Source organism: Armigeres subalbatus, chromosome 1 (genome assembly GCF_024139115.2).
Source record: "Armigeres subalbatus isolate Guangzhou_Male chromosome 1, GZ_Asu_2, whole genome shotgun sequence".
In the NCBI taxonomy this organism is placed as follows: Eukaryota; Metazoa; Arthropoda; class Insecta; order Diptera; family Culicidae; genus Armigeres; species Armigeres subalbatus.
In genome coordinates this window covers 143,043,522-143,070,648 of record NC_085139.1, presented here as the reverse complement: position 1 = coordinate 143,070,648, position 27,127 = coordinate 143,043,522, and the positions used below count along the sequence as shown (strand labels likewise).

At 41.7% G+C, this 27,127-nt stretch overlaps 1 protein-coding gene and 1 long non-coding RNA gene across 7 annotated transcripts in view; one reads left to right on the top strand and one right to left on the bottom strand.

Moving 5' to 3' along the window:
• LOC134205205 (uncharacterized) overlaps window positions 1–12,574 on the top strand; it is a 39,512-nt gene extending 26,938 nt beyond the window's left edge. For all 4 annotated transcript variants that reach the window (XR_009978083.1, XR_009978082.1, XR_009978084.1 and 1 more), the window contains exon 3: window positions 10,859–12,574. This is a non-coding gene — a long non-coding RNA (uncharacterized LOC134205205). The remainder of the gene's footprint in view (window positions 1–10,858) is intronic.
• A 4,177-nt stretch (window positions 12,575–16,751) lies between these two features.
• The window catches only part of LOC134205202 (leishmanolysin-like peptidase), a 110,358-nt gene continuing 99,982 nt past the window's right edge, over window positions 16,752–27,127 (bottom strand). The window contains exons 7-10 of one of the 3 annotated variants that reach the window (XR_009978080.1): window positions 26,557–26,586; window positions 26,191–26,483; window positions 24,271–25,736; window positions 16,752–16,769 (exon numbers count right to left, since the gene is read on the bottom strand). Coding sequence is in view for 2 of the 3 variants with exons in the window: in XM_062680243.1 (XP_062536227.1) it covers window positions 25,267–25,736; window positions 26,191–26,483; window positions 26,557–26,586 (793 nt within the window). In the remaining variant the exon portion in view is untranslated. Of the gene's footprint in view, window positions 16,770–21,796; window positions 25,737–26,190; window positions 26,484–26,556; window positions 26,587–27,127 lie in introns of those variants that run through there. The other 2 variants (XM_062680243.1, XM_062680244.1) reach the window with 2 other exon arrangements.

Below are 27,127 nucleotides of genomic sequence, written 5' to 3'. Positions count from 1 at the left end.
TGTATCATATGAGAGAGAACACAAAAGAGTTTAATTCAAACGGGCTTTTCCCCATTCGTAATAAACAAATAAATAAACCAAATTGAATTTGTTAGCATTAGCATCAAGTTACTATTTACTCTTCATATGATTTATTATAAAAAATGGCGTAATCTGAATAGGCTATAATGGAAGTTTCAACTCAGTAGTGTAGTAGAAACGACATTACGAGTGACTTTATGTATTGGATCATTTTGATCCATTCCTGTATCTTCCCCTGTCAAATAGAATTACTTTTACCAAATATTTAAAATTTGTACTGTTTTGCTATTATTGTCAGGATTTTTTAGTTTTTTTCCTTACTTAACTATAGTTCGAAATAAAACTTTACTCTCAAATCACGTATTTGTTTCACATCGTTTTTGTTTCAATATTATTATTTTTACAAAAAGAAGTAAACTACAGATAAAAATTGTCACTATAATTCGTTTTTTTTCTACTTCCCAAGCATTTCGGGTACATAACTGCCCAAAGGTAAGATGTTTTAAACAGTTATGACAGCGACATCCTTTCTCTGTAGCAAATAACCTTGTTTTACATTATAATCTACGATATGTATATAACGATAAAAAATGGAACAACTCATCCCACAACCCATTTTACCATATTTTACCCTACAAAATAATAATTCGGGAAATGAGCGAACGCGATTAAATCCGCCTGGAAATTAATGTTGCAATGCAAAGCAGTGGAATCCCACACACCACCAAATTTCCTTTGCACTAAACCATCTTCGAGAAATTTCCAAAGATGATGGAAACAACCGGAAAACATGATATTGTGTACAAACATCGTTACAGCCGCTTGTTCAATCTGCGCTACAGATTTTTGCAACTTCTGATCGTCCCCTAGCACCAAAATGTGTACCTACATGCGGTAGATCTGACGCGAGACAGAATCCGCTGTTGTAAATTAAATTTACCGTGTGGGAAATTAGTTTTTGCCGTGTTCCACGTTTGCAAGCGAATCGCCGCACATATCAACCGTGAGAAATATTGTGTGATTGGATGTTTAATACTATTTTCGACGAGGATAATTTGCAAAATAATGTGGTTACTCGAGTTATGGAAGCGGCGCACAGAATGAGGGAATCCAATGAATTATTTTATTTTTGGATATTTTAATAAAATGACGGTTCATTATTCTAACCTTTACGATACCAGCATAAGAAAAAAGACTGAAATTTATTTTAAATTTTCTTTCATTTCGCCAAACATCAACCGATTTTAACAAAACAGGCATGGTTGGACCGTAAATTTAATATATTTTCAGGAAATAGTTTGAAGATATTAATTTTTGTAAGGGAATGTAACTCGTGCCATTCCACAAGAGTTTGGTTATCATCATATGGCCAACCTTGAACCGGTTCCGCTGGGTACCCAATGAGAAAATTTACGGAATTGAGCATGTTTGTGAAGCAAAGATTCGACAAAATTTTGACAAGGCAAGGGAATTACTGTTGAAGACGAATTGAAGACGAATTGAACGTCTAAACACCTTCGTACAATTCACTTGAACAAAACAGAAAGTTGAAAATGATCAACTTTGGCAAGCTAATTTAATTCAACTGAATTGTTCAATTCGCTTGCCCTCTCAAAATGTAGCAAAACCATTGTAATTGATTGAACTTATAAGTTGAATTCGTGTTTATTCTTTTTAGTCATTTCTAGCCATTTTAGACACACTTCTTGGAATCAAGCATTGACCGATTTGCACGCAACAAGTTGCATTCGTCGGCCCCATTGCAATAAAAGTGAATCAATAAATGTAATGAAACCCATTTACATATCATACTTAAGAATTTCGGCTCCGCAAAGTGTCACACACTACTGAGCCTATAAAATAAATGAAATGGTTTAAAAAAGTTCGTGATGTGTATGCCTAGGCACGTTGTATTCGCGGCATTTCTGCGAGCACTTTCTAGTTTGGTGCTGCGTCGCTGAAGTACTTACTGGAAAGGGTTGCCACTCGCCAGCAATCAGCAACGTTTCAGTCGAGCGACGTATTTGAGGCAATTCCATACATGTTCTTGTTTTTATCTATTATTATTATTTATTTAATCAGACTAAGGCCGAAGTGGCCTGTGCGGTATATAAGAGTCTTCTCCATTCGGCTCGGTCCATGGCTACACGTCGCCAACCACGCAGTCTACGGAGGGTCCGCAACTCATCTTCCACCTGATCGATCCACCTTGCCCGCTGCGCACCTCGCCTTCTTGTGCCCGTCGGATCGTTGTCGAGAACCATTTTCACCGGGTTACTGTCTGACATTCTGGCTACGTGCCCGGCCCATCGCAGTCGTCCGATTTTCGCGGTGTGAACGATGGATGGTTCTCCCAACAGCTGATGCAATTCGTGGTTCATTCGCCTCCTCCACGTACCGTCCGCCATCTGCACCCCACCATAGATGGTACGCAGCACTTTCCTTTCGAAAACTCCAAGTGCGCGTTGGTCCTCCACGAGCATCGTCCATGTCTCGTGTCCGTAGAGGACTACCGGTCTAATTAGCGTTTTGTAGATTGTCAGTTTGGTACGACGACGAACTCTATTCGATCGGAGCGTCTTGCGGAGTCCAAAGTACGTACGATTTCCAGCCACTATGCGTCTCCGAATTTCTCTGCTGGTGTCATTTTCGGCAGTCACCAGTGAGCCCAAGTACACAAATTCTTCTACCACCTCGATTTCGTCACCACCGATGCAAACTCGCGGTGGGTGGCTCACATTGTCTTCTTCCTCTTCCTATCATGTACTTCGTCTTCGACGTGTTGATGACTAGTCCGATCCGCTTAGCTTCCCTCTTCAGTCTGATGTAGGCTTCCTCCATCTTCTCAAAGTTACGTGCCATAATATCTATGTCGTCGGCGAAACCAAATAGCTGGACGGACTTATTGAAAATTGTACCACTCGTGTTAATCCCTGCTCTTCGTATTACCCCTTCCAAAGCGATGTTGAATAGCAAACACGAGAGACCATCACCTTTGCTATAACCCTCTGCGGGTTTCGAAGGGACTCGAGAATGCCCCTGAAACTCGAACTACGCACATCACCCGATCCATCGTCGCTTTGATCAACCGCGTCAGTTTATCCGGAAAACCGTGTTCGTGCATTAGCTGCCATAGCTGGTCCCGATCGATTGTATCATATGCGGCTTTGAAGTCGATGAATAAGATGATGTGTGGGCACGTTGTATTCGCGGCATTTCTGCAGTACTTGGCGAATGGCGAACACCTGGTCCGTGGTGGAGCGTTCGCCCATAAATCCCGTTTGGTACTGCCCCACGAACTCCCTTGCAGTTGGTGCTAGTCGACGGCATAAAATTTGGGAGAGTACCTTGTAGGCGGCGTTCAGTAATGTGATTGCGCGGTAGTTGCTACAATCCAGCTTATCGCCCTTTTTGTAGATGGGACACACGACACCTTCCATCCACTCCTGCGGCAAAACTTCCTCCTCCCAAATCTTGGTAATGACCCAGTGCAGCGCTCTAGCCAGTGCCTCACCACCGTGTTTAAATAGCTCTCCTGGTGAGTTGGTCAACCCCAGGGCTTTGTTGTTCTTCAGCCGGCCAATCTCCTCCTGGATTTCCTGGAGATCCGGAGCCGGTAGAATTATGTCCTGCGCGCGTCCTCCCAGGTCCATCACCATACCGCCATCTTCGTCTGCCACATCGCCATTCAGGTGTTCTTCGTAGTGCTGCCGCCACCTTTGGATCACCTCACGCTCGTTCGTAAGAAGGTTCCCGTTTATGTCCTTACACATATCAGGCTGTGGCACGTGGCCCTTACGTGAACGGTTTAACTTCTCATAGAACTTTCGTGTGTTATTAGCGCGGTACAGTTGCTCCGTTCCTTCACGGTCTCGATCTTCCTGCTGGCGCTTTTTCCTCCGGAAAATCGAGTTTTGTCTGTTCCGCGCCTGTTTATATCGTGCCTCGTTCGCCCTCGTGCGGTGTTGCAGCAATCTCGCCCATGCTGCATTCTTCTCTTCCACTAACTGCTCACATTCGCCGTCATACCAGTCGTTTCTTTTGATCCGGGGCACCGTGCCAAGTGCAGCGGTTGCGGTGCTACCAATGGCGGATCGAATATCTCTCCAGCCATCTTCAAGAGACGCTGCGCCTGACTGCTCTTCCGTTGGAAGTGCCACTTCCAGCTGCTGGGCGTATCCTTGGGCTAGTCTACCGTCTTGTAGCCGCCCAATGTTAAGCCGCGGCTCTCGACTTCGACGCGTGTTGTACACCGTCGAGAGTTTTGAGCGCAGGCATACTGAAACGAGGTAGTGGTCGGATTCGATATTCGCACTGCGGTAAGTGCGGACGTTCGTGATGTCGGAGAAGAATTTATCATCGATTAGAACGTGGTTGATTTGGTTTTCCGTTTCTTGATTAGGTGATCTCCATGTGGCCTTGTGGATATTTTTGCGGGGAAAGAAGGTACTTTGGACTACCATACCGCGGGAGGCTGCGAAGTTTATGCATCGTTGACCGTTGTCATTCGATACGGTGTGCAGACTATCCGGTCCGATGACCGGTCTATACATTTCCTCCCTTCCTACCTGTGCGTTCATGTCACCGATGACGATTTTAACGTCCCGCAGTGGGCATCCATCGTATGTCTGCTCCAGCTGTGCGTAGAACGCTTCTTTCTCGTCGTCGGGTCTCCCTTCGTGTGGGCAGTGCACGTTGATGATGCTATAGTTGAAGAAAACGGCCTTTAATCCTCAGCTTGCACATCCTTGCGTTGATTGGCTGCCACCCAATCACGCGTTGGCGCATCTTACCCAGCACTATGAAGCCGGTTCCCAGCTCGTTGGTGGTGCCACAGCTTTGGTAGAAGGTAGCCGCTCGATGCCCGCTTTTCCACACTTTCTGTCCTGTCCAGCAAATCTCCTGCAGCGCCACGACGTCGAAGTTGCGGGGATGTAATTCATCGTAGATCATCCTGTCGCAACCTGCGAAACCTGGCGACTTGCAATTCCATGTTCCAAGCTTCCAATCGTGATCCTGTATTCGTCGCCCAGGGTCTTTGCCGATTATATCGAGTCGCATTATCTCTTATATTGTTCGTAATGATTGGTTTTCTAGGCGGCTTATTGGGCCAGCGCAAACCTCCTGTCTCGTCGGGGGGGCCGTCGTGTCAGGGCTGTTTGAAGCGTCCCACCTAACACCAGGACTTGGGCTTGTGCGCTTTGAGCGGCACACGGTCGCTTTGGTGGGACCTACTTGCGGATACATGCAGCTTTTTATAGAGGTTTAACAGGGCCCACTGTCAAACCCCACCACATCCTAGGCAAGCCCCACAACTCGCAGATGGCCTGGGGAGGGATCGTCAAGCCCTTGGACATAGTCCCTGCTGCCCGCATCTTGTTTTTATCTGCTTTGACCATACCTTGTAGGTGGCGTTCAGTAATGTGATCAACAATGAGTTGCTACAATCCAGCTTATCACCCTTTATTGTAGAAGGGACACACGACACTCCTGATCCAGAACGTCATCCCACTCCCGAATACGGTAATTAGCAGATGCCTCACCACCATATTTAACCCTTTTAGGTCCAATTTTTTTAAGCGGTATTACCCAGTAAATTTGATATGTTCTATTTGTTTTCGCGATAAATAATGGAGAACTGACAAAACAAGTTGAAGAATATTTCTTCGGGATGTACTAGATCATCCAGTTGGGGGCAGCAGGACTATATCCAAGGGCTTGATGATCCATCCCCAGGCCATCGGCGAATTGGGGTTCCTGCCTAGGATGTGGTGGGGTTTGACAGTGGGCTCTGCCAAACTTCTATAAAAGGCTGCATGTATCCGCAAGTAGGCTCCACCAAAGCGACCGTGTGCCGCTCAAAGCGCACAAGCCCAGAATGCCGGACAGTAATCCGATGAAAATGGTTCTCGACAACGATCCGACGGGAACAAAAAGGCGAGGTGCACAGCGAGCAATGTGGATCGAACAAGTGGAGGACGACTTGGTTGGCGACATGCAGCCATTGACCGAGCTGAATGGAGAAGACTTTTATGCACTGCACAGGCCACTCCGGCCTTAGTCGGAAAATAAATAAATAGGTGTATCGATGCTTTAGCCAACTAGGTATCTAGGTAGGTAGGACTTTTAACATAAATTACCTCCTTTTAATTAATTCTGGGTGCTTTTTATTCATTCTTCTCCATTTTAGTGGAGTTTTCAAGATTACCCAACGAGTCCACACTATAACAAGTTCAAAAATTCCGTCCGGATTGGCAATCCTACGCCTTTTCTCGCAATGCTTAGGAAAGGTTACGATAAACATCAAAATTAAACAATGAACAATCTGACACTTCAAACTCTTAAAAACGTATAAAAAATAAAAATTAAACAAACTATTATGTGGCCATTACCTCAAATATAATATAAATAAATAAAAATGTTAGTGGAGAGGAAGAACAGTTTTGATGTTTTAATTATAATTAAACAGCCAAGCATGCACAAATTGAATATGGTTCACCAGTCACGTCTTGTGTACCAACCAACATCCATTGCGGAAGTATGGATGCCCAACTGAGACTCATGTGCAAAGCTTTAATTAAATGGGATTGGGAGACAAATATATGTAGGGGAGCTGTTCCATTTGCCATCTCACTGTAACAATTACATCGCCATCCCGTATCAGAAAAATAACAATTTTGTCGGTTAAAAAAATAATCAACAAATGAAAATGCTTTTCATTCCTTTGTTTTAAATTGGATGAATATGTGGCTTGTATTAATTCCACCACTTAAATGTAACTTTACAGATACGTAAGTGTCGTGACCTAGACTGATTTCCAATACCACAATGCAGTACAGTGAATCACTTTTTAGCGATACTATATAGACCTGATTTTATCTACTACAGTAAGCTATGAATATTTTCTTATGAATATGTGACTTTTAACCGGAGCAGTAACCCTACATAGGAAAACAACTGAACTCATCGCCGAAAATAGATAACAGTAATTGAGAAATTACCCATCTATATAACGCTCTTTAGTTCGATAGTTTTCTACGGACACGAGACTTTGAACAATGCTAGTGGATGTGCACTTGTGGTCTTGAACGAAAAGTGCTGTGTATTTATCATCTTTGGTAGTGTGCAGAAGGCAGACGGTACATGAACAAACCAAATAAACCATGAGCTACTGAGGAAGCCATTCATCATACTACCAGAACTGGATGGTTACAGTTGACCAGTAAAATAATCAAACGGATACAAGAATGCAAAATGTGGAAGACCTGATCAAACCCTTCATAGAGCTGTTTGACGGAGCATCACGCCAAAACATGTTGGACCAACATCTAGAGTTGACCAGAAAAATAATCAAACGGTTGCTTACTTTGTATGGATGCGTTGTTGTTCAAAACGGTTTGACAAAGGGCCGAGTTGAAAGATCTCCATCTTGAGTTGTTTGGTTATCGCGGGGTCAACCTGTTGCAAGCATGGTTTAGCGTTTCGAAGTCGACTTACACAAACTTATATTGCATTGATGATTCGCCGCCATGAGTTTCCTCTGGGTCTGGTTCGTGCTGCGATGTCCTCCAGGGTTCCAGTCTAATGCTTGTTTACAATATTTGACTGTGTAGACTGTAGAGTTGTGGCACGAACCAAGTCACTATCCCGATCCCGAATTTTTTTCAAACGGCTATACATTACGAGCAATATCGGTTAAGCATGTTTGAAAAACGTTAACTCGGATGTCGAGTTAACGTTGTTTGAGATCCAGTTGTAAGGCCACCAGGCCCGAATTATATACCGCAGCCATCTGATAATGAACACCTGCAGTCGTTGAGTGTTCTCCACTGATACACACCATGTTTCGCTAGTGTATAACAGCACAGATTTCACGTTAGAGTTGAAAATTCGTATTTTGGTGAGTTCACTTATCTGCCTGTTTTTCCAGATATTTCTTAAACTCGCAAAGGCAGCCCTTGCTTTCTGGATCCGTGCGCCTATGTCGATCTTGGTACCGCCGTCTGACGCCATTTGGCTACCAAGATATTGGATGCTTTCAACATTCTCCACTGATTGCCCGGCTACTGTGAAACTGGAAGGAGTCACCGTGTTTACATCCAACGATTTGGTTTTGTTGACGTTGATGACTAAACCTACCGAGGAGGAGCGCTCGGCAAGGTCGTTGAGCTTACTCTGCATATCAGAGCGCCGTTGTGCGAGGAGTGCAACGTCATCAGCCAATTCGAAGTCGTTTAAGTGCTCCATGGTTATAGGCTGCCATAACAGCCCGCGTTTTGGTTCACGGTCAATCGCATCTACCAGAATCTCATCGATTACGATGAGGAACAGTAACGGTGATAGAATACATCCTTGCCTCACACCAGCTACGACCCGGATAGGGTCGGACAGGACCCCATTGTGCAGCACTCTACACGAAAAGGCCTCGTACTGTGCTTCGATGAGTCCGAAGATTTTCTCAAGAACCCCCTTGCGTCTCAGGGCACCCCACATATTCTCGTGATTGAGACGGTCGAAAGCTTTTTCGTAGTCAATGAATACCAAGTAAAGGGACTCTTGGAATTCGTTGACCTGCTCCAGAATGATGCGGAGCGTGACAATATGGTCCACACAGGATCTTCCGGCACGGAATCCAGCTTGCTGCCGCCGGAGAGTCGCATCGATCTTCTCCTGAATCCGGGCTAGGATAATTTTGCACAGAACTTTGAGAACGGTACACAGCAACATAATGCCTCGCCAGTTATCGCATACAGTTAGGTCACCCTTTTTGGGCACCTTCACTAAGATACCTTGCATCCAGTCGACCGGGAAAGTTGCGGTGTCCCAGATATTTCGAAATAAACGATGCAGTAGTTGAGCGGATGTCATGGGGTCAGCTTTTAGCATCTCGGCTGATATGCGGTCGACCCCTGGGGCTTTATTCGATTTCATGCTTTGGATGGCTGTTTGAATCTCTAGCAGTGATGGAGCTTCGGTATTGACGCGTGTTATACGTCGGATCCTAGGCAGATCATGCCGAGGTGGTGATGGCCTGGCTGGCACTTGAAAAAGTTGCTCGAAGTGCTCGAACCAGCGTTTCAGCTGGTCAGTTGGGTCGGTCAATAACTGATCATTCGCGTCTTTCACAGGCATCGTTGCATTTATCTTCGCCCCGCTTAAGCGTCGTGAGATATCGTAGAGGAGGCGAATGTCCCCGGTTGCGACGGCTCACTCTGCTTCGTCGGCCAGAGAGTCTGCCCACGCTTGCTTGTCCCATCAACATGAGCGTTTTACTTCACTTCAAACGGATACAAGAATGCAAAATGTGGAAGACCTGATCAAACCCTTCATAGACTGTTTGGGGTAAGTAGCATACACACGCTAAAACATTGACTCCGCCCCAAGAAAATACTTCAGTTGCTAGTTTATATGGCCATGCGTTAAGTTGTTCAAACAACCGTTTGACAATTGGCACCTCAGTTGAAAATAAAATCAGTTGTCTTGAGTTGTTTGTTATCCGGAGCGGAGTCAAGCATGGTTTAGCGTTTGAAGTGAAGTTACACAAACTCCCATATATTGAAGGATGGTTGGTGTTCAAGTTTCCGTTTTGGTCGTTCGTGTCTCCAGGAATCCTCCAGGAATATAGACAAGTTGGTACAAATGTAGTGGAAAATAATGTTTAAGAAACGGTAAGATGATATAGGGGAATAATGCTTTCCATCTCTTTTATCTCTCCATCATTTTAATACACTATAGAAACGCGCATCACCGTTAGGTGGATTATTTTTTTCTGCGATAATATTGTTCAGTGCTCACATTTCTTCTCAAGCTTTTGGCTTTTGCATAGAACACTCCCAGCACAATATTTTCCATACGTTTTCGCTATCGTTAGCTTCATCATCCTCTGCTAAAATCAACGCTTGCCCATCAGTAAGCAATGCTGTTATAACTAGGTTTAAGAGTGCCTTTTCCTGTAAAAGGCAGGTGCCAATTACACAAAGGGAAACCCTCTAACCAAAAACATATTTTACGGATGCAAGGTTTTGGGTACAGTCCAATGATAACAGCGTTGGTTAAGGGTTAGACAAAAAGAGGGTATTGTCGATCATTGTAAACATACTGTGTGATGAATTCCATCGTCAAGCGGTGTAACGTATGACACAAAAAAATATGATTCAAATTATTTGTTTTCCCAAAATTAGTCAGCATTAATTTAATCATTAATTCATAATAATATATGTTTCGCAACATGTAGAATAGTTTTTCCCGAAGAACCCATGTTTTTGGAGCCTCTATTTAAAAAATCGAACTAAAAACGGAAAAAGAGCTGCTCATGTGAACCGGATTGAAGAATTGGCCTAATGTTGGTTCAAAATCCGTTGGGTCAGTTTGACGACACAATATCTAAAAAACGACCAAATTTCACGAATTTCCTAACCATTTGCTAATAGCAAATAAGACAAATTAAAAATAAGTAAATAAGTTTTTCTTATTTTATTTATTTTACTACCGTTATTATTGGTGACAATGGATCTACAGCGTAATATTAGGTAATTGCTCACATTGCCTGTCTGGAGATAGGAAAACAAAATCATTAATAAAGGTCTCTTACAAGTTAATTTTCTTGTCATCAAATATATTAAATTCAGGCATTTTAAGTGTGCTAAAAAAGTGACACATTCTTAGTCCCTTTTGAACCACTCCACCTTCGATGCAGGTATTTATTTTTTATTGTCCACTCCCTTGACTATTCGAAGATCACTATCGGTCTAAATAATTTTCATTTATTCTATGAAAAATTAACAAATGTGTTTAATAAACCACAATCTCCCCTACGCTTTTCTCTTATATTCCGCAGGCCTACCAGGAGCTAATTATTCCACTCATCCAGCTGGACAATTTTGCACACTTCATCGGGTCCATAACCACGAGACAGTTTGGTCAGCCCCATCATAACGCTGTCCTGCAATGGAAGGCGAGGTTAGCGTTCTACTCGTGATAACAGTGATAATCGGTACGGTGCTGATGACATCGTTGCTCGCGTGCTACATTTGTGTGTTTAGACAGTTGTGCTGTTCTAGCGAATTAAACCTAGACCGCAACTATAGCCAACGAAGTTCGAAAAGGACATACACTCTCCGTGACAGCACGAACATGGGAGAAATCACCAACATCACCAGCCAGCAGACGGAAATTGAAAAGGTCTAGCCTAGGCCGAGCGAGGTTATTACTTCGCTCTGAAAACCTGCCCAGAGAGAAAATTAAATCACATTAAATGCAACGGTAATGACCGTTTTTGTGTAACTCTAAAATGGATTAGATTTGTAGTAATCAAAGCATAGCATTTATGGGGGAGGTCCCTCAGCGCCGGGCACCTTCCAATACTTTGCACTTTGAGAAGTTCTACGAACATCTTATGAAGTACAAAAGAAAACTATTTTGAAATCTAACCTTGATTCACCAGCGCATCATAAAATTATCATGTTTTTAATTTTACAATTGAATTACATTGACCATTTTAAAATATATCAAACCTCTACAAGAAGTGTAGAGATGATAAATGAATTTTAATAAAAATATGTCCAAATTCTCAAATATGATTCATATGAATCATAATCGATAATATTGTGTGTCTATGGAGTGCCAGTCAACATAACCCGGATAGTTTGAGAATTTTACGGTAAATTGCTTAGGTGTCACGCACTGGGTGATCCCACGTTACATATTAGTGTTGAATTTATTACATACTAGCGGTATGTACCCGGCCTTGCTCGGGATTAATGAGTAGAATTTACAATTCAAATACGAAATGTTGAAACCGATTGCAGCGCCCCACTCTTTATTAATTTTGTATAAGAATATGTATATACAACTGGATTGTATCTCGATGCGTTCTATAACTTGTTTTGCTTCACAGAGTGACTGTACCTACTTTGGCTACAAATTCAAATAAAATGCCAAATTTTCTACAATGTTCTTGGTGCCAAAAGGGATTTTTACCATATTAAAACTGATCGCTTTTTACATAAAAATATGTTATTCTTTTGGGTGCACAAGTTAGGAATTAATATGACCAAAATTTTTACACACTACAATAATTTTAAAATTATACCTCTCAAAGTCGTTATACTCTTACTCAACGGTCCTTTTATATCGAGTGAAGGAGAGTTCACTTCACATTGATGAATAAATAGATATACGATATTCAGGAGCAGGTACCATAACGTGTCTATAAGACTTTCGCTAGTCAAACACGGGTCGTAAAATAACATAATCCAAAGTGGAAGCAAAATTGAACTTTCGATTGAAAAGTAGTTAGCGAGCATACACAAAAAAGATTTAAAAAAATGATATATAGATAGATTAAATATAAGAAAGCCCTTGAAACAACGCTACTGAGAGGATGTAACTAATTTTTATATCAACGCTTAATAACTCTAAACCAACTGACATGGGTGAATATAATTGCTCTCTTTATTATAGTTCTGTAAACAAGTGTAATAGGAATAAAGAAAAATTAAGTGTATCTATTGAAATGTGTAAAGAAAATGTAAGTTGAAACAAAAGAGTAAAATCGTTTTTTCTCATTACAGCAAATATTGTGAATTTCTTGTGTGAAAGTTGAATAGATAAAATTGAACACAGTTCCGTTATCACATGTTAGACAAATTACAGCGCCGCACAGAAGAAGTTTTATGCAATTGTTTCGGTTTACTTCACAGCCAACCAAATTTCAACTTTGCAGCTTTTCTGGCTTTTCCTGACTAATTCACTATTATATAAGGCATGTATAGACGACAGATTCCAAAAAGAGTTAAACATAGGAGATATCTTGCAAATCGGAGATACCGTGCATCACAAGCCGTACACTTAAGCACCTTGAAATGAAAAAGTCATTAGAATATAGGAATCGAATGTAAATAAAACGGTTTTCATTGACATAGGAGCATGAAGGCTTCTACTTTTGAAGTGTTTCACATTTACTCATTTAAAACTACGAAAAACATAACAAAATAATTAATAAAATGAACTACTCCTGACTCGAAATCCGTCCACCGTGGACGGATTTCGAATTAAAGGACCAAAATCCGTACAGCTATTTTTTAACTAAATATTTAAATTGAAACAGTCTGAATGACGAAACTACCACTGTAAATAGTTCGATACGCACCTTGAGAAGCGATTCCTTCGATTTGTATTCCGCTTGTCTTATGTAATGCTTCGCAATTAGCAAAGAAACACAGTTACTTTTGGTGCAATAATGCTCTACCCGAAAACAAAATGGCGGCAAAAACTACGCGTTTGGTGGGTGAAGATTTGTTTTTGATTTTTGTTGTTTTAATTTCAAAGCCTTCTTTCCATTTCTATGCCCTAAAAGCATACTGCCAAGTATCTGAACAGGACAAGATAAATTATTTCTACATTAATTATCTTTAACCCCCTTTAATTTATTGATATCTCATAAGGTGGACGGATTTCGGTGCTGTACGGATTTCGGTCCCGCACGGTACTTAAAATTACTCGAAACATCATTTTTACTACATTTCTTAGCGAATATCACACAATCACAATCGATTAGAGACGATTGAGAAAAATCACTTGAATTTGAAAAACTGAAATCCAACGATTTCTCGTTCTTTCGACTCCTGTGCTATGACAGACTTCTCTTGAAGACTGCTGGAGTTATATACTTGAAGCAGCCATCAACGACGCAGAGGAGAACAACGTCGCTTGTCGGAATTTTACTTCCGCAAACGGGTCCAACGTAAAACGAAGGCACGGGTCCTTGCAAAGATCGTAACGGGATCAGTGGGTACAAATAGCGCTTAGTAGCACTGTTGATGGCACGGCAAATGCTGGGTAAAGCGTATCATTGGTACTTCGCGTACCTGAAGGAATAAAATAGACCCCATCTCGCGGTCCTTAGCCTCTTACCCAGCAACTCCTATCCCTACCTCCCCGCGGTGCTGGCCTGGATACTAGCAACCTTAGGGAAGATCGGGTAACCAACCCCGGTGGGAACTATGGTCGTATGCTGACAGGGAAGGGGGGGTTTGCTCCTCTCCGGAGGTGCAAATCTTATTGAGCGTCTGTTCTCCATGTCAGGATCGGCTCACAACAGCGTCTGTTCTCCATGTTAGGGGCGGCTGATCATCGTCCGAGTGCCAGCGAGGGACTCTAAGTGAAACTGTGCACCATGGTCCACCGGAAATAAGGAGGAATGCTCCTCCGAAAATTTAGGGGGTTTGGTGTCAGGCCCGGCAAGTCAGCCTTTAAAAAAAATATACGCATCGAAAAATCAACAAGAGAGTACGGACCGGAACCAATGGCAAAGACCACTGCGACGTAAAGGGACTAGCGATTGGAAACTCGGTTCGTGGAACTGCAAATCTCTCAACTTCATCGGGAGCACACGCATACTCGCCGATGTGCTCAAGGACCGTGGATTCGGCATCGTAGCGCTGCAGGAGGTTTGTTGGAAGGGATCAATGGTGCGAACGATTAGAGGTAATCATACCATCTACCAGAGATGCGGCAACACACACGAGCTGGGAACAGCTTTCACAGTGATGGGCGATATGCAAAGGCGCGTGATCGGGTGGTGGCCGATCAATGAAAGAATGTGCAGGTTGAGGATCAAAGGCCGGTTCTTCAACTTCAGCATAATCAACGTCCATAGCCCACACTCCGGAAGCACTGAAGATGATAAGGACGCATTCTACGCGCAGCTGGAACGTGAGTACGACAGCTGCCCAAGCCACGACGTCAAAATCATCATAGGAGATTTGAACGCTCAGGTTGGCCAAGAGGAGGAGTTTAGACCGACTATTGGAAAGTTCAGCGCTCACCGGCTGACGAACGAAAACGGCCTACGACTTATTGATTTCGCCGCCTCCAAGAATATGGCCATTCGCAGCACCTACTTCCAACACAGCCTCCCGTATCGGTACACCTGGAGATCACCACTGCAGACAGAATCACAAATTGACCACGTTCTGATTGATGGACGGCACTTCTCCGACATTATCGACGTCAGGACATATCGTGGCGCTAACATCGACTCTGACCACTATCTGGTGATGGGTAAACTGCGCCCAAAACTATCCGTCATCAACAATGTTCGGTACCGACGACCGCCGTGGTAAGACCTAAAGCAACTCAAGCAACCTGATGTCGCCACTGCATACGCGCAGCATCTCGAGGCAGCGTTGCCGGAAGAGGGTGAGCTCGATGGGGCCCCTCTTGAGGACTGCTGGAATACAGTCAAAGCAGCCATTAACGACGCAGCGGAGAATAACGTCGGGTATATGGGTCGAAGTCGACGGAACGATTGGTTCGACGAAGAGTGCAGACATATTCTGGAGGAGAAGGACGCAGCGCGGGCGGTCGCGCTACAGCAAGGTACCCGGCAGAACGTGGAACATTATAGACGGAAGCGGAGACAGCAGACCCGCCTTTTTCAGGAGAAGAAACGCCGCCTGGAAGAAGCGGAGTGCGAGGAGATGGAACAGCTGTGCCGTTCTCAAGATACACGCAAGTTCTATCAGAAGCTCAACGCATCCCGCAAAGGTTTCGTGCCGCGAGCCGAAATGTGCCGGGATAAGGATGGGAGCATCTTGACGGACGAACGTGTGGTGATCGAAAGGTGGAAGCAGCACTATGAGGAACATCTGAATGGCGCTGAGAGTACAGGCAGTGAAAGTCAAGGCAGCGGAGGAGATGACTACGTCAGTTCAGCGGACGATGGAAGCCAACCAGCCCCCACCTTGAGGGAAGTTAAGGATGCCATTCAACAGCTAAAGACCAATAAAGCAGCTGGTAAGGATGGTATCGGAGCTGAGCTCATCAAGATGGGCCGGAAAAGCTGGCCACTTGCCTGCACAAACTGATAGTCAGAATCTGGGAAACCGAACAGCTACCGGAGGAGTGGAAGGAAGGGGTTATATGCCCCATCTACAAGAAAGGCGACAAACTGGAGTGTGAGAACTTTCGAGCGATCACCATCCTTAATGCCGCCTACAAAGTGATATCCCATATCGTCTTCCGTCGTCTGTCACCATTAGTGAACGAGTTCGTGGGAAGTTATCAAGCCGGCTTCAATGACGGCCGCTCGACAACGGACCAGATCTTTACTGTACGGCAAATCCTTCAAAAATGCCGTGAATACCAGGTCCCAACACACCATCTGTTCGTTGATTTCAAGGCGGCATACGACAGTATAGACCGCGTAGAGCTATGGTGTGCAAAAATGTGTGAAGATTTCGGGCGAACACTCCAGTTCGTTCGAATCGCGCCGGGGACTAAGACAAGGTGATGGACTTTCGTGCCTGTTGTTCAACATTGCGCTAGAAGGTGTCATGCGGAGAGCCGGGTGTAACAGCTGGGGTACGATTTTCAACAGATCCAGTCAATTTACTTGCTTCGCGGATGACATGGACATTGTCGGCCGAACATTTGCAAAGGTGGCAGAACTGTACACCCGCCTGAAACGTGAAGCAACAAAAGTTGGCATGGTGGTGAATGCGTCAAAGACAAAGTACATGCTTGTGGGCGGAACCGAGCGCGACAGGGCCCGCCTGGGAAGCAGTGTTACGATAGACGGGGATACCTTCGAGGTGGTCGAGGAATTCGTCTACCTTGGATCCTTGCTAACGGCTGACAACAACGTTAGTCGTGAAATACGAAGGCGCATCATCTGTGGAAGTCGGGCCTACTACGGGCTCCTTGCAAGCACTCGGAGTATTCGAGAGACGGGTGCTTAGGACCATCTTTGGCGGTGTGCAAGAAGACGGTGTGTGGCGGCGAAGAATGAACCATGAGCTCGCCCAACTCTACGGCGAACCCAGTATCCAGAAGGTAGTTAAAGCCGGAAGGGAACGATGGGCAGGACATGTTGCAAGAATGCCGGACAGCAACCCTGCAAAGATGGTGTTCGCTTCCGATCCGGCAGGTACGAGACGGCGTGGAGCGCAGCGAGCGAGATGGGCAGACCAGGTGCAAAACGACTTGGCGAGCGTGGGGCGTATCCGTGGATGGAGAGATGCGGCCTCGAACCGTGCATTGTGGCGTCAACTTGTTGATTCAGTGTTATCTGTTTAGATGTTAACTAAATAAATGAAAAAAAGCACTGTTGAAATTAAAATAGCTTCGGGTAGTATAAAAAACATCCTTCCGCAAAGAGAGAAAATAGAACCGCACAGCACGAAAGCACGATGCGGTCTGATGAAAATGCCTGTTTTTTCGCCTCCACATGACGATCACAAAAACTACCAGTAGGGGAGCCCAACTTTAAATATGACTTTGCTAAATATATTTTCAATCTCAGTATCCAAATTCAATCTTTTGTTTTGTTTTGGATTGGATTTGGATTGGATTTGGATTGGGATTGGATTGGGATTGGATTGGGATTGGATTTGGATTGGATTTGGATTGGATTTGGATTGGATTTGGATTGGATTTGGATTGGATTTGGATTGGATTTGGATTGGATTTGGATTGGATTTGGATTGGATTTGGATTGGATTTGGATTGGATTTGGATTGGATTTGGATTGGATTTGGATTGGATTTGGATTGTATTTGGATTTGATTTAGATTAGATTTGTGTGGATTTTGATTGGATTCAGATTGGATTTTGCCAACTTGTCATAAGACAAATTAGTACTAATTCGTTTTATGATAAGTGAAGACATTCAACTAAGAATTTTAAAATAATTTTCTTATCAAATCAGGTTTTGATTTGGAATCGATTTCGATTATTTTGGAGTGGATGAATATTGGATTCGAATTGAAATCAGCTTGAATTTAGATTAATATTGGATTAGATTGCACTTAAATTTGATTTGGTTTGGCTTTTACCTTTTACTTTTAAATCTATTCTACGGTTTGATTTTCTTACAATTCAAATATTATTTTCCATGAAGTGAGTCGTTTCGTATTCCTCGAGAGTAAAGGAGGAGCAGAATGTAGTAGATAAAATCGGGCCTATAAAATATTGTAGAATAATCTTTTGTAGTGTGATTCTTCCGAACGTTATATTGTAAGATATTTTAATTTCTTCCAGCATGTAAAGAGTTCGAAATCATCGTGTCAAAACGAAGTGAGAATCAGTTTGCTGAGTACTATTGTTGCGACGAACGAGACTTGAAATCTCGCTCGGATTACGACAAATATTTATTTGATTAATAAATTAATTAGTCTTTGTACGTAGGGAGCTTGTTACAGTGTTGGTAATTTATCAAAATAAAATGCAACAGTTTAGAATAAATGACCTGTACCTTTCGGTAAATCACTACTTGGGATCTGGGTGGTGCGGATAGAATCAATTTGGTTGTCAAAGTGAAGCCAAAATTTTCTATTGTGCCGGAGCCAAACATTGAAGATTGTGGTTATGTTCGTTTTAGATCTTATATTGAGAAGTATTGTTATTTTTTGGGGAAAAATAAAAATAAACTTAGTTTGAGTTTTGCATTCTTTGCAATAAATATATTCACATTATATTTCGAGTGGATAATTAGTAGGAATGCAACTTAAAACGCACTCGTTACGAGATTTCACGAGATTCAGCAGCTGATTGGGGCAGGAATGTATTTTAACCATCGTAAAGTCATGTAGAGTCTCGCGCATTTGTGCGCCATCGTGCAGCATGGAAAGAGAAATTCGAAAAGCGGGAAATGTTTGACAGCCGGAGAACTGCAATATAATTCTGATTATGGGATTGATTTCAAAATATCCCGCTACTCGCTTGAGAGCAGAAAAGCGGCTCTATCCGCAGCACCCAGCTTGGGATTATGGGCCCGATTCCCGGCCCACTGCATTGAAAACTAATAGTTTATACTGTTTGGAAGCCGCAGGATTACTTCTAGCCGCACCGTGCTGCCAAAAGGCCTGGAGCCTTTTTCAGTATGAAAATAATGCTTCATCGTTTATAGGAAAACTGTCTAATACGTTGACGCTATCATGTTATTTATAATTCTCTCGATTTCAAAAAGCGAAAACAATATAGTTTTTAAGTATTTGGAAGGAATTTGGATGAGTGAATAGGTATGTCTTCTGAACCAAATAAAAATTATTATGAATAATTCCGTATGGCACGCCGTACGTTGTCGTGGAACGTGCATATTTTTGTTTACGTCGCATTTTCTACTGTCCCGAGAGAGAGTGAGGGATTAAGATATTGAGAAAAAAAATCGTTTTAGCAACATGCAACGCATAGGCGTAACTAGAGTCTCGGTCTAGGGGGGGCCATGGCACCATCTGGTGGGATGTAATTTTCAAAGGCGATTTAAAGCACTGTGCGCATGGATTGCAATAGAAATTGTTTGACTAAGTTTATCGCTCATTCGTCCTAGAACTAACATAAAAAAATAGCGAATAATACAATTGATTTCCAATGATGCTGTGATTACTTCAAAATGCTGTGTCTGTGTCAACTTGTCTTCTCCATGTTACTAAATGTGGATAAGTGTGTAATCTAAGATGCATTCGAATTATCTTCGAATTATCTATAAATGAAATTCGATATGAGTATATTTCTGAAAGTTTTCAAGCATTTCCATGATTACTTAATGCATAAAGATCTCGATTTTTTTGAAACTTGAAATTTTTGAAACTCTTTAGATGTGGAATAAATTCCACGAAATTCTGTCATAATCAATATACGTATTCATGCAATTCCAAAATGTATGCTATGTGCTGAAATAGTTAAGTACCGATGAACACAAATTTGGAATCCTAAGGTGTTTTTTATGAGTCATAAATTCCATGATTCATAAAATTATGAGTCATAAATCAAATTCCAGAATAACATAGGGTTTTTGTAGTTACTGACGTTAGGAAGAACCTTTATTATGGTTTTCTGAATAGGTGAGAGATTTCTCTGCAAAAATCAAAGAGACTTGAGAAGCAACCAAATCGATCTGAATTGTGCTGCAAAAGAAATGTTTTCTGATACGAACTGGTTTCTAAATCTATTTTTTTTATCCTATAAAACAAATTCTGACTAATGCAGGCACAAAAAAGTTTTCCGATGATCCTTATGAAATCGCCAAAAAATTAAATGGAACAAGATCTTTTAAGGATTATAAAAAAATTTCTTTAATGCAATCTCTGTTGTGAGTGCGAAGGTTGCCTATGTTTTGTCCTAATACTTTCAATGGAATGCGTTGTTGATTTGTAACAAAGATTCTTAAGTTTTATAATTTTATATCTTTCTGTGCCAGAATTATATAGCGAGAGCAAAAAGCTCCATAGGAATTTGATCAACTGTTTTGCGGCATACCTTGCGATTAACTCGAAGATTTTCGAAAGAATGGTCGTTCTAAATTTTATTGACCGGATTTGTGTACATGTGCTCATTTTGATGTAGTTGCTTCAGTCTTTTTTGAAGCGGATGGTAGTTTAATAGAACAGAAATATTTATATCTTAATACAATTATGTTTTTATGTTTCTGCGACCAGGATACTAGTCAAACAAATGCAGAACAAATTTATTATTTTAAGCTAGCAACTGAATAAGAAGCGGCATTGATTTTAGCTTAAAATTCGAGAAAATGTTCCCGGGGGTCCAACTTAAATATTTCGATGCTTTGCTGAACAAATGGTCATAGATGTGATAACGCAACAAAAAATATGTTTATAGAATTCATAATCAAAATTAAGAAATATGTAGGAAATATGTAAATGAAATAAAAACTGACTAAGTTGGAATTACTTTTCAAAATTTTCTGGGGGGGGGCAAAAGTTGGTCTGGAGGGGGCCAGGCCCCCCCGGCCCCCCCTTATTTACGCCAATGGCAACGAGTAGCTTGGGAACAGCTTGGCCTGAAAACAACCATAAAACAGAGTGTATGTAATTAAGAGTGGCGACACTGTCAGAATTGGAACAAAATTCATCTGTCATTCCCACACAAAATCGTGTTCCAAACGAGCAGGAGACCTGTCAAATGCGGCACATGTCGCCACTCTTAATTACATACACTCTGCCATAAAGCATTGACTCTGTAAAACGACACTTTCAAAACAAAAGGCATATGCATTGCAAAGGTATCGACTTGATGAGTCGCTGAATTATGGGTCTAAAAAAAGATATTTTAGTTACCAGATAAAGATTGTCGCTGTCGTCGCTGTCCGGAACATCTTTTGCTGGCGAGGATAGGGGAGCTAAATGTCAAAGAAGGAAAATCCATACGATTTGACAGCTTGGTACCCAACATGTTCTGGACAGCAGAACAAAGGGAACCGAAGCGACAATCTTTATCTAGTAACTATCTTTTGTCTAAAATTATATACGGCATAACGCAACGATTTGATGGAATTGAGCATGGACCGATGACATGTGTCATACACATAGTACACTAACGTCCATTACAAATGTCCTTATGCCTAGCGAGGTACATTCCTGAAGAACCATTACCATTTCCAAAACGATGACCAATGCCCCGAAACTATATGAATGAAGTAATCGGTTGCAAAAAATAGAATTAAATTTCGATGCAAGAACGCCGATGACCATTAATTTGGTAATTTGTCAAAAAAATTGAGGGCTGGAACATAAGTGTAAAAGTTAAGATGTACTTATGTGACCCAGACATAGAATAAACAAGGAAGGGTGAACCAAAACCATTTAATTCTTAGGGAACAGGCAACTGCAAGTAAACGAAAAAAAATACCCGCTTCTCTAACTACAAATCCTACATAAATTTATGTATTTCAAATTATGCAAATCCGTAAGCCTATTTTTTCTCTGCAACAAAAAAAAACACTGTCATCATATTAATAATGGAAAAACATTTGTTATAATGGAAATCTTTATATTGCTTCACATTCTTTATTTACATTGTTCGATCAACAAAACTTTGGCAGTTCAACATCCAATTTTTTATCACTCTCATCTCAATTTCAAGCTATAACGGCACCGAATCAGGGAAGACTTCACAGAATATACCACTGACTTATCGTTTAAAATTATTAGACTCATATCTCAAGTCATCACCCCAGCGTTAATTGAAAAATTTTCTACTTATAGTCTAGATATTTTGTTCTGGCAAAACAATACTAAATCCTGCTTTGTATTCTGATGTCAATTTTATACAGATTGAGATCCATCTGTCTTTTACTAGTATGTCTCCTTAGTACCTAACTATGTACAATATTCTTATCTATTTAAATGTTAAATTCGTAATAAATCATACTATTTACAGAATACATTTACATTCATTGACTCAATCTGCCTGGACATGCTCGCGATCGGTCGCAAATTTCTGTAGGTCAATTATTTCACATGTGTTTACGTTCGGTTAGCTTAAGCCGAATTTCTTCAAGCGATTTTAACGAGATTTCGTAAATACTCGCAGCATTCTCAGTTATTTTTTTCGTTGGTTCTGTTTTAATCAATTTAATGCAGAGAAAATATATATCAGTATCAGTCGACAGTGAAGCGTAGATTTGTATTTCTGAAAAAAGGCTGTGATTGGTTTCGTGGACCCCATACATACATAACAAATATAACTATAGAAGAAAATTAATACACCCAACCAGCGGATAGCAGATTTTATTACAGTTCTGCATAAGAACCTTACAGAAATTGTATAATAATTTGGCATATACAATTTCGGAAGATTTTAATACAATTGTTGTATTAAAATAATACAAATTTGTATTATTTTAATACAATATCGGTATAAAAAGTATACAGAATTGTATATGCCATGATTTTTTACAATAATTGTCAGATTTGTTTTCGCAACCCTTTGATTTTTGTTTTCAGGCGTTAGTCGCCTTTTGAGATATAGACAAAAGCGGAGATAGCAGACCCCCTTTTCCAGGAGATGAAACGCCGCGTGGAAGAAACACGCAAGTTCTATCAGAAGTTCAACGCATCCCGCGAAGGCTTCGTGCCGCGAGCCGAAATGTGCAGGGATGACGGACGAACGTGTGGTGATCGAAAGTTGGGAGTAGCAGAGTACAGGCAGTGAAAGTCAAGGAAGCGGCCCCAGCCCAACATTGAGGGAAGTTAAGGATGCCATCCAACAGTTAAAGACCAATAAAGCAGCTGAAAACTTTCGAACGATCACCATCCTTAATGCCGCCTACAATTAATCCCAGATCAGTGGCGTAGCCAGAAAATAGGTCTGGGAGGGGGGGGGGGTTTCCGAACCAGGGTTGTATATTTTCGGCAGCACTGGATGAAGGTGATGTTTTTTTATATCATGTTTTTATTTTCTTCCTGCTTTGAAATCAACATCACATTCCCGGAGAGGCAGAAAAGTAAACAACAGAACTCACATCACCCACTTCACCGTGAAGATGAAATCTACCACAGCAAAATGTACACATTCACCCAGCAAATTGAAAAAATTCACCACGCGTTTAAATGGGCCACTCACAGTCATATGGTAAGGAGCGAACTGAGCAGCATGTCAGAGTGACTTGTGAGTGGCTGAATGCGAAATTGAAAGGTCGGTGTTGGAAATGATTTTTCGGCTGCACCCAGTCGCACTCACCACGGCGGCGAAGAAGGCGACTGCAGATTATACTGAGATCCACGTTTTTCACTGCATTGACTGTGAAATATTTCTACCCTGTTCCGAACATTGTTTTAATTCGAGAATGTTCGAAAAAAAATTTCTTCTAAAATTTTTTTCTCTGGGGGGGGGTTATGTCCAAAACCATCCCCGTAGCTACGCCACTGTCCCAGATCATCTTCCGTCGTCTGTTATTATAAGTGAATGAGTTCGTGGGAAGTTATCAAGCCGGCTTCGTTGACGGCCGCTCCACAACGGAACAAATCTTTACTGTACGTCAAGTCCTACCAAAAATGCCGTGAATACCAGGTCCCAACGCACTCTATGTTCATTTATTTCAAGGCGGAATACTAGCCGGGTGTAACATACGGGGTGCAATTTTCAACAGTTCCAGTCAATTTATTTGTTTTGCGGATGACATGGACAATGTCGGCCAAACACAGCAGGGCCCGCCTGGGAAGCAGTGTTACACTAGACCGAGGTGGTCGAGGAATTCGTCTACCTTGGATTCTTGCTAACGACTGATAACAATGTTAGTCGTGAATTACGAAGGCGCATCATCTGTGGAATTCGGGCCTACTACGGGCTCCAGAAGAAACTCCGGTTAAAAAAGATTCACCACCGCACCAAATGTGTTATGTACAAGACGCTGATAAGACCGGTAGTGCTCTACGGACATGAAACATGTACAATACTCGAGGAGGACTTGCAAGCACTCGGAGTATTCGAGAGACGGGTGCTTAGGACCTTTGGCGGTATGCAAGAAAACGGCCCAGCTCTACAGCGAAGTATCCAGAAGATAGCTAAAGCCGGAAGAGTACGATGGACAGGGCATGTTGCAAGTATGCCGGATAGCAACCCTGCAAAAATGGCGTTCGCTTCCGATCCGGCAGGTACAAGACGGCGTGGAGCGCAGCGAGCAAGGTGGGTTGACCAGGTACAAAACGATTGGCGAGCGTGGGGCGCATTCGTGGATGGAGAGATGCAGCCTCGAACCTTGTATTATTACGGTCAATTGTTGATTCAGTGTTATCTATTTAGAAACTATAAATAAATGAAATGACGTTTTGTGACGCAGGATGGTGTGAATGTGCTGCCTAATATATGGGGATTCAAGAAGTGGACTATATTGGTAATAGAGTATATTTGGTTCCATGTTAAATTTTATTCTTTTCACTTTTCAAGAACATTATTGGGCCACGCATAACCGACTGATTAAATTAAAGTGACGAGTTTGCACAATTGTTCTCCTTTCCTATTTGCGTTTAGATGGAAAAGGATGTAGATGTACATATTTTCTACAATCGGAAAAGATTATGTTTTACTTGAAACTTTATACGCGCTGGATTATAGAAAATTGCTTTTGATCTGGAAATATGTTTGCAACCTAATTAAAAATGATGGCAACATACATAGGTGGTGCTTATTGGAAGTCAACGACTTCGGGCTGGTCATGAAATACCAGACAGTTTGAAATGTAATTTGAAGCCACAATCGAGCTGGCACGTTGTACCTTCCGGACTGAATCAGACTATAATACAAATGTAAGGGGGTTAAAATGTACACGCACACGCGCACACATACAAACCATGTTCATCCATTTACTCAACATGTTAACAACTATATAAAAGCTTCTGTTGTGCGTTAAAACGAAAAGAAAAACACAGATGAATACTATCACATCACAAAGATTATCAATTGGAAAGAGTACGGTTCATAGACTTTCTAGTACGGAATGATGAGTTAGCTTTCTAATCGCAATAAAAGTGAAACCCCTATGACTAGCAAAGAAAAGAAAACATCGAAGTTTGCTATTGACCGCACAGTGCTTGCAGCGCTGCACTTTAGCTCATGTTTCGGATAAAAAGTGATGGAAGGCGCTTCTTCGCTCGGTTTACATCGATCACCTTTTAGTTCGAATTCGGTATTGCACATTTCTTTACAGGGAGGGCATACCACTACTCCCTTGTGCAGCCAACCTCCTGCTATCAGTTGAATGCTCAATTCTTGCCCCGCGTAGAAACACTCGTAGGAATGGTTTGCAATTATGATATGCAATCGACCTCTGTCACACTTGTATTGGTAGCACCCAGATCCCCAGTGCTGCCATTCGCGCGTCTGTCCACAGGATCGCTCCTCCCACATATGCTCGCTATGATCGAAGCATTTCGATTCAGGTCCGTATGATTCCAACGCGAAATTTTTCTCTGCTTCTAAAACAGAAAAATAGTGTATGTGAGTAAATGGGGTTTTCCATGCCGAAAAATTTCGAAAAAGAACATAAATAAATAAAATAAATAGCACCAGCCATTCTTATGAGCGGGGGATTTCATAATTTCCGTACTGTCACTTTTAAGTTTAATTCGATTTTAATTCACGAATCGGACCAAAGCCTTAGGGTCTGTCTCATTTGGAGAATTAAACTGAAATTAAACTTAAAAGTGACATTTCAATAATTATCGAATAATCCTGCTCGCAGAGCAAGATTACTTTTGACAGATATCGAATCATTTTGTATCGATGTCTTATTGGAATTGCTGGGTAGCACCAGCCATTCTTATGGCCGGGTGATTTTCTAATTTTCGAACCGTCACTTTTAAGTTTAATTCTCCAAATGAGACAGACCTTTAACACGACATATGCATAAAAACACTCAGATTCACTTACTTGGGTTGTTATCTGTAAACTGACACTGCGATCCACGCACGACAACGTTTCTACTGCGCCACGTAAACTCCTGAATGTATGGACAGTGATCCGCTAGTGATACTGAACCTCCGTAATAGGCCTCCTGTCCAGTTGGAACATGTGCCAACGAATCAAAATTCTGATACTGTTTAGGTAGAGGATTTTCATGTCGTATCAAATTGCACAGTGCCACAGAACTACGGTCATCGGTACATTCAGTCTGAAGTGGATCGCGTTTTACCTTTGCGCAGAATGGATGAATAGAGCGCCCTCTGTAATCAAAGATAAATGCAGTATTCAATAAAAAAGTATTTGGTCATTTATGTGATAAATCTAAATAATTACTTAGCAATTTCGGAGAATCCTGTTATAGAGCTGCATGAATAAATAATAATTTTTACAGTTATGTACTTTAAATATATAACCATTTATATTAAAAAATAATAATACCTAATTCCTAAACTACGTTAGCGACTAAATAAATAGGTATTTTACCCCATCTTTCTTTGCCAGTGAAGATGGGATAGTCGCCACGCAATCTGTCTTCCCTTAATTCTCATTGAAGCTTGGCAAAAGAAGTAGTTGTTCAATTTCTGCCGATTTCTGAAGAGTATCGATATAATCCCGAAGCTACCCATAAGCCATTCAAAGAATATAGAAAGAAATCTCTTTCTGTTCTCTTTTTACATTCGACGAGGCAGTAAATCTCTAGCCGAATATTGCAACAGCATTGACACCTCTAAAAAGGCAACAATCGATGAATGCAAAAGTATACCAAAGTTAATTAGTTTAATAAGCCTAACTAGATACGAAGACGGCTTAAATGAACAGCTTTTCAATAAGAAGTCAAAATAAAATGTAATGTAAATAACGTTTTGTCTTCGTTATATCATAAAAAAAAGAAAAACACATGTAA